The sequence below is a fragment of the Glycine soja genome, chromosome 15 (genome assembly GCF_004193775.1).
Source record: "Glycine soja cultivar W05 chromosome 15, ASM419377v2, whole genome shotgun sequence".
NCBI lineage: Eukaryota > Viridiplantae > Streptophyta > Magnoliopsida > Fabales > Fabaceae > Glycine > Glycine soja.
In genome coordinates, this window is record NC_041016.1 from 49,849,643 (window position 1) to 49,858,576 (window position 8,934).

The 8,934-nt window shown below is 32.6% G+C and overlaps 1 protein-coding gene across 1 annotated transcript; it reads left to right on the forward strand.

The window, feature by feature from the left end:
* Positions 1–3,408: 3,408 nt before the first annotated feature.
* LOC114386262 (uncharacterized mitochondrial protein AtMg00810-like) lies at positions 3,409–4,311 on the forward strand. Its single transcript, XM_028346227.1, has one exon. The coding sequence runs from the start codon at positions 3,409–3,411 to the stop codon at positions 4,309–4,311; it is 903 nt and encodes a 300-aa protein (XP_028202028.1).
* The last annotated feature ends 4,623 nt before the right edge of the window (positions 4,312–8,934 follow it).

The window sequence follows — 8,934 nt, forward strand, 5'->3', positions numbered from 1 at the left end:
TTAGAAAGTCCTAACAAAAGTTTGATAAAAAATGTTAATAACCTTTTAAAAAATATTAGAAGGTATTAAAAAAGTTTGATAAAAAATGTTAATAACGTTTCAAAAGCTTGTGTACGCTATATTTAATTTTTTTGGGGAGAAAAAAAAAAGAAATGAAAAGGAATAACGTGTGAATGTAAGTAAAGAAGTTGAAGATATTTCTATAAAAGTATCTGTATTTTAAAAGTCAACTAAGAAAGATGCACACCATCTGGTTGGGTCGTTAACGTTCTTTCTCTTCCACATGCATGAGTTTCTTTTAAAATAAAAAAATTAATGACAGATATAGATTGACATAATAGTTTTCATGTTTCCCTTCTCAATCTTTGGTCGAATAGAGAAAGATAATGTCTTTTTTTTTTTTTTTTTTTTGGGTAAGGAGACAATGTCTTTATCTAATAGGTTACAGTTTGAACCTATGTAAATACGATTTGAATTAGGAAATTTTCTTTACCTTAAACGCCCCCCTAAATTTTTTGAATAAAAAAAAAGTTTATCCTCGAATTTAAGATTTATACTGAATACTCAGAATTGAGTGGCCACACATGTAGCCCACACTTCAGTGACAACATACCATTTAATTATTAAGAAAATGATAGTTGTGAGACATTTTTTAAATGAATGGTTGTGACATTTCTCCAAGGATCATGAGATGAGATGTGTGACTCTTGATCAAGTCAAGAGACATTTAAAAAGTTAAATCTCTTCGTTAAAAGTCATTAGATTGTCTATAAGTATAACCAATTATCTACATGCAAATGGCTACAACTTGAAAGAGATGACTTTTGATTTTGTCAAACTTGAGAAATTCAATGGAGGGAACTTTCTTTGTTGGCAAAAGAAAATTCACTTCCTTTTTACTACTTTGAAGGTGATGTCTTGAATACTCCAAGGTCAGCAGATAGGGAAGAGGAGACCATGGCTGAAATCCGTGAGAAAAACAAATGGGATAATGATGATTACATTTGCATGAGACACATTTTGAATGGGATGAGCAACAAATTGTTCGATATGTATCAGAATTTTGGATTAGCCAAGAAACTTTGGGAAAAACTTGAAGTAAGATACATGACGGATTGAGGACGCAACCAGTAAGAAATTTCTTGTTAGTCATTTTAATAAGTATAAGATGGTTGATAGTATGCCTGTAATGAAACAAATGCATGAAATTGAATGTATTCTAAATAACTACAAACATCACAATATGCATATGGATGAAACCATCATTGTCTCCTCAATCATTGACAAACTTCCTCTTTCATGGAAAGGCTTTCAATGAAGTCTAAAACTGTTAGATATTAATTAGAAAAATAATAATAACAAGTTTTATGAGCCTTAAATTGTGGAAGATGAAAGTTGTAAGGTTGTAAGTTACAAAGTCTTGAATAAGCAATTATGTGAGCATTTAGTATTCTTGAATAAGCAAATTATGTGAGTGGTCACTCTATTTTAGTATAAATAGGGGATTATACTCTTGTATTTTGTGTGGCAAATGAAATAAAATTTTCTTCTTCTTCCAACAAAGTGGCATCAGAGCTTGAGTTCTAGAGTGTTGAGAGAGAAACACTTTGTGAGTTGAGAGATGACAAACAATGGCTTGAGTATGTTTCATGGTGTTGGCATATGAGATTTGAGCACTTGAATTTTGGAGCACTAAAATCCTTAGGAGAGGAGAAGATGGTGAAAGGGATGCCTCACATCAACCATCCTAATCAATTGTGTGAAACATGTCTCCTTGGAAAGCATGCAAGAAGGAGTTTTCCAAAAGAAGCTAATTCAAGAGCAAAGGAGCCTCTCCAACTTGTTTACACCGATGTGTGTGGCCCAATCAATCCTCCTTCATGTGGTAACAATAAATATTTCTTGCTTTTTATTGATGATTATAGTAGAAAGACTTGGGTTTATTTTCTAAAGAAAAAATCTGAGGCATTTGTAGCTTTTAAAAATTTTAAAGCTCTTGTGGAAAAGGAGAGTGATTATGTAATCAAAGCTCTAAGATCCGATAGAGGTGACAAATTCACATCAAAAGAATTTAATGAATTTTGTAAAAAATATGGGATTCGTCGCCCTCTAACGGTTCCTAGATCTCCACAACAAAATGAGGTAGCGGAGAGAAAAAATAGAACTATTCTTAATATGACTAGATTTATGTTGAAGGCTAAAAATATGCCAAAGGAATTTTGGGCCGAAGCTGTTGCATGTGCCGTTTATTTGTCCAATCGCTCCCCAACAAAGAATGTCAAAGATCAAACACCACAAGAAGCATGGAGTGGAGTGAAGCCAAGAGTTGATCACTTGAGAGTATTTGGGAGCATTGCATATGCTCATGTACCCGACCAAGGAAGATTCAAGCTTGATGATCGAAGTGAGAAACATGTGTTCATTGGCTATGATGCAAGCTCAAAAGGCTACAAATTGTACAATCCAAACAATGGAAAAACAATTGTGAGCCGAGATGTCGAGTTCTATGAAGAAGGCACATGGAATTGGGAGGAGAAAGAAGACACTTATGATTTTTTCCCGTACTTTGAAGAAATAGATGAAGAAGCCTTGACTCCAAATGATTCAACTCCAGCACTTTCACCAACTCCTTCAACCAATGAAGCCTCATCATCTTCCGAAGGGAGTTCAAGTGAAAGGCCAAGAAGAATGAGAAATATTCAAGAATTATATGATGAAACTGAAGTTATAAATGATTTGTTTTGTCTTTTTGTTGACAGTGAACCCTTAAACTTTGATGAAGCAATGAAAGACAAAAGGTGGAGACAAGCCATGGAAGAAGAAATCAAAGCCATTGAGAAGAACAACACTTGGGAGTTATCAAGCCTTCCCAAAGGTCATGAAGCAATTGGAGTCAAATGGGTGTTCAAAATCAAGAAGAATGCAAAAGGAGAGGTTGAGAGACACAAAGCAAGACTTGTAGCTAAAGGTTATAAGCAACAATATGGAGTTGATTATGATGAAGTGTTTGCACCGGTTGCCCGCATGGAAACCATTCGTCTTTTTATTTCCTTGGCAGCTCAAATGAAGTGGAGAATTTTTTAGCTTGATGTAAAATCGGCATTTCTAAATGGCTATCTTGAAGAAGATGTCTATGTTGAACAACCAATGGGTTTTGTCATCGAAGGTCAAGAAGGAAAAGTCTTGAAATTGAACAAGGCGTTGTATGGTCTAAAGCAAGCACCGAGGGCATGGAATACTCGCATTGACAAGTACTTCCAAGACAATGAGTTTGTCCGTTGTCAAAATGAGTATGCTCTTTATGTTAAAAATTTTAATAATGGTGATGTCTTATTTATTTGTCTTTATGTGGATGACCTTATCTTTACCGGCAATAACCCAAATTTGTTTGAAGACTTCAAGGAGTCCATGTCTCGTGAATTTGATATGATAGATATGGGACTCATGTCATATTACTTGGGAATGGAAGTGAAGCAAATGGAGAATGATATCTTTGTCTCACAAGAAAGCTACACAAAAGAAGTGTTGAAGAAATTTAATATGCTTGATTGCAATCCCGTGAACACACCTATGGAAGGTGGCTTGAAGTTATCAAAGTTTGATGAAGGAGAGAAGGTAGACTCCACGGTCTTCAAGAGTCTTGTGGGGAGTTTAAGGTATCTAACCAATACAAGGCCCGATATTCTATATGCGGTGGGAGTTGTGTGTCGCTTTATGGAGGCTCCTACCTCTCCTCATCTAAAAGCCGCAAAAAGAATTCTTCGTTACTTGAAAGGTACAATTGATTTTGGATTGTTTTATTCTCCCTCCAATAACAATAAGCTTGTGGGATTTTGTGATAGTGATTTTGCCGGAGATGTTGATGATAGAAAAAGTACTACCGGATTTGTATTTTTTATGGGTGATTGTGTTTTTACATGGAGTTCTAAGAAGCAAGGCATTGTGACACTTTCTACTTGTGAAGCCGAGTATGTAGCTGCAATTTCTTGCACATGTCATGCCATTTGGCTAAGAAGATTGTTGGAGGAACTTCAGTTGTTGCAAAAGGAAAGCACAAAGATCTATGTTGATAATAGATTTGCACAAGAGCTTGCCAAGAATCCGGTGTTCCATGAACAAAGTAAGCATATAGATACAAGGTATCATTTCATTAGAGAGTGCATTACCAAGAAAGAAGTAGAATTGACTCATGTGAAAACTCAAGATCAAGTTGCGGATATTTTCACCAAGCCTCTCAAATTTGAAGATTTTCGAAGATTGCGAGCAAGACTTGGTGTGCAGAAGAATTTTCCAATTAAGGGAGGATGTTAGATATTAATTAGAAAAATAATAATAACAAGTTTTATGAGCCTTAAATTGTGGAAGATGAAAGTTGTAAGGTTGTAAGTTACAAAGTTTTGAATAAGCAATTATGTGAGCATTCAGTATTCTTGAATAAGCAAATTATGTGAGTGGTCACTCTATTTTAGTATAAATAGGGGATCATACTCTTGTATTTTGTGTGGCAAATGAAATAAAATCTTCTTCTTCTTCCAACAAAAACATCGTAAAGATGATATTTCTCTTGAACAATTGGGCAATCACTATCAGTCATTTAGAAGAAGAATATCGTAAACAAGATGATACTAAGGAACTTTATGTTCAAGAAAAAATGCATGTAACAGAAGAAGGGAATCAAGTAAGTCTTATGAGAAAAGGAAGCGAGATTTTGAAAAATCTCATAAGAACAACAGTGGAAATGATAACAAACAAAGAAAAAGAAAAGTATTGCTACCTTTGTGGAAAACCAAGACACTTGAAAATGAATGTAGGCTCCTGAAGAAAGAAAACAAAAAGAAGGAATCTAGAGCAACAAAAGATAACCTTGTAGCTGTCATTTCCGAAATCAACATGATTGAAGATGTTGGATCATCGTGGATTGACATTGGTGCAACCTGCCATGTGTGTAAGAACAAATATCTCTACAAGACAACTAAGGAATAAAATGGTGTTGTTCTATATATGGGAAATGCGTCAACTATCCAAGTCAAAGGGAAAGGGATGGTGGAACTGAATTCACTTCAGAAAAAATATTAACTCTCACTGATGTATGCTATGTACCTAGCGTTAGAAAGAATTTAGTTTTTGTACCATTACTTAATAAGTATGAGCCTAAGTTTGTGTTTGAGGGAGATATGTTTATCCTCTCCAAAGGGGAAATGTTTGTAGGGAAGGGATACCTTTGTGAGAATATGTTTGAACTGAATGTGATTAATAATAATAAGTGTATTTTTGCTTATATTGTTGACTCTTGTGATTTATGGCGCATTCGTTTGGGACATGTTAATTTTAGGAAAATAGAAGATATGATGAATTCATATTTAATTCCTAAAATAAATAGAATTTCAAAAGAATGTATAACTTGTATGCTAACTACGGTTACTATACTTACTTTTAAAAGAGTTGATGAAAGAAGTTCTAAAATATTAGATTTAATTCACTAAGATGTTTGTAATTTGCATGGATGGCCAATCATGGGCGGTAAAAGATATTATGTGACTTTCATAAATGATTGTACTAGATATTGTTGTGTATATTTTAAGCATTCAAAAGATGAAGTTATAGATAAACTTAAGTCACAAGTAGAACTTCAACATGAAAGTTTTATCAAATGCCTTAGGAGTGATAGAGAAGGAGAATTCTGTAATCCTAATTTCTTTGAGTCTATTGGTATAATTCATCAAACAACTACACCTTATTTCCCACAACAAAATAGTATAGCTGAAAGATAAAAATAGGATATTAGAAAAAATGATAAATGCCATGTTATCCTATTTTGGTATGGCAAATTAAAGGATATCAGAGAGAAGCAATGTTGACAGTATGCCAAATATAATAGAGTTCAAAACAAAAGGAACAAGATAACCCTATATGAACTTTGAAAAAATTGAAATCCTAATCTCAACTACTTGAAAGTTTGGGGTTGTAGAGCAATAGTAAAGGCTTTTGAATCAAAAAGAAAGAAATTGGGTGAAAGAGGAATTGAATGTGTATTTCTAGGCTATGCTAAAAATAGCAAAGCTTATAGATTCATGATTATTATAGAATCTAATGACTCATATGCTGTAAATCTAATAATCGAGTCTAGATATGTAATTTTTCAAGAAGAAAGGTTTTACTCAATTCCAAGGCCCAAGGATAATGTTCATTCTAATGCACATGATCCAGAAAAATAATGTATCTAATATAAATGCATTGAAAAGGTCATAACCTAGAAGAGAGGGTTAGGAAAGAGAAAACTTATGGACATGTTTCTTGTTGAAGGAACAAATGAGTCCATAGATAGTTATGGACCAATTTGATATAATACTGAAAGTGATCCAGAAACATTCAAAGAGGCAATAAAGTCTCAAGATGTTGTTTTCTAGAAAGAAGCTATACATCCGGAAATGAATTCTATAAAGGGGAATAAAACATGGAAATTTGTAGACCTCCCACCAATTTCCAAACCAATAGGATGTGAATGGATTTTCAAAAGGAAAATGAAGGTAGATGAAACTATTGATAATTTTAAGACAAGATTAGTGGCCAAAAGGTTTACATAAAAAGAAGGCATTGACTATTTTGATACATTTTTTTGCATCTGTAGAAAGGATCATTTCCATTAGAGTGCTTTTTGATCTACCTTCCATCTACAAGTTTATCATTCATCAAATAGGTTTGAAAATTTCAATTCTAAATGGAGATTTAAGTGAAGAGGTGTATATGATACACCACAAGGGTTTGTGGTAAGAGGTCAAGAGGACAAAGTATGCAAATTGAAAAAGTAATATGGGCTAAAGCAAGCTCCTAAGCAATGATATCAGAAGTTTGATAAAGTTATGTTATCCAATGGATTTAAATTAAATGTATATGACAAATGTGTGTATAGTAAATTCCATGATGGAAAAGGTTTTTTGATTTGTTTGTATGTAGATGATATGTTGATTTTTGGTACTGATATAAATGAAATAGAAAATACTAAGAGCTTTTTGTACAACAATTTTGACATGAAAGATTTAGGAGTAGCAGATGTGATTTTGGGAATTACAATAACTAGAGATGATAACAATATAAGTTTATCCCAATCACATTACATAGACAAAGTTTTAAAGAAATTTGGTTACTTTGACTGTCAATCTATTTCTACCCCTTTCAATCAAAACATCAATTTAGTACCAAATAAAGGAAATCCAGTGACACAAATTGAGTATTCAAAGGTAATCGGGTGTTTGATGTATGAAATGACATGTACTCGACCAGACATAGCATATGCTATGGGAAGATTGAGTAGGTATATATGTAACCCAAGTAAATACCATTGACATGTTCCAAGAGTATTGAAATACTTGAAAGGAACAATGAACTGTAGTGGATATCCTTCAGTGTTAGAAGGTTATACAAATGTCAGTTAGGTAACTCATACAGAAGATGACCCTTCAATTAGTGGGTGGATTTTCACTCTTGGTGGAGGTGCCATATCTTGGGGTTCCAAGAAACAAACTTACATAGTCGACTCCACCATGACGGTAGAATTCATAGCATTGGCGGTAGGTAGCAAAGAGGCAAAAGACTAAGAAATTTGTTGTATGAGATGCCAATTTGGTCCAAGCCAATGACACCATTATCCATACATTGTGATAGTCAATAAACATTGTCAAAGGCATGTAGTCAAATATATAATGGAAAATCTAGACACATCAGGCTTAGACATAACTATGTGGATGAACTAGTTGCAAATGGAATAATATCCATAATGTTTTATAAAGTACAAAATTCAAAAGTCTCATTTATATAGGTTAAGGACACGTATAACAATAAGTTACATTTGTTTTGTGAAGATCATTGTGATCGCAAATACTAATATATAGTTGCAAGCTACTTATGTTTTTATATTTTTTTTTGTCTAGTTATGCTGCTTGCTTTTATGTGAATATCATTCTAGACTCATTTTGGAATCCATCCTCATTTAAAATTTGAAATTAACTGTTATAAACAAGTTAAATTTCAAAATAAATTTATCATTTAAAAAAAATATTGAAAATTTCTTTTATTACTAAAATAGAACCGGTACGATGTAACTTACTTTCAACTGGATAATATTTATTACTTAGTTTTTATTTTCTAATTAAAATAAAGTTGAGAAAAGTTATTTACTTTTTTATTTTATTTTATTATGGTTACCCTACAATGTTTTTCCTTCTATGGTTGCACGCATTTTTTTTCTTCTTTTTTTCAATGGTGTCCAAAATTGAAATGTCTCCTTTAAATAGGGTGAGCACACTTATAGTAGTAAATTATATGTGTTTAGTGAATATCATTATCATCTAAATAGTAATAGTTGCAAGCTACTTAAGTTTTTGTATTGTTTTTTGTTTTTTATAAATCTAGGTCTAAACTACCAGATTTTAAGCGAATATGATTCTAGCTTCTTTTTTGAATTTACGTAACATAATCCTTACTTTTTCCATAGTGTATCTTGCTGAATGACCCAAGATCAGGCCTAGGATTGATGCCCAAATTAAATTAGTTTTTTTTTAATTCAAGGTATTTATTGAAATGAATTGCATCTTTGAAAATTACTCTTTTTATTTTGTATCCATAAAAAAAAATTTCAAATTCATTCTGGGATGACTGAGATGTTTATTTTTCTTATGAAGAGGGACAAAAGAAGTATTTTTCAAAATTAAGAAACTAAAAAAATAAATTTAAATTTCAATAACAAAAATAAAAGTGAACTAAATTTAAGAGACCCAAATCACACTTAAACCAAAATTTATCTCCTTGGTCCTTGTGATCAACTATGCCAATTATATAGTCGTACATTATGGGAGATATGATTTTTGCCTCAGTCAACCAGTAGCTAACTTAATATTTGTTTTATAATTAACTCTGTGATCAATTTTCATGTAACTA

Coding starts and splice junctions, on each gene's coding strand:
- LOC114386262 (XM_028346227.1), top strand. CDS start 3,409: ATGTCTCGTGAATTTGATATGATAGATATGGGACTCATGTCATATTAC.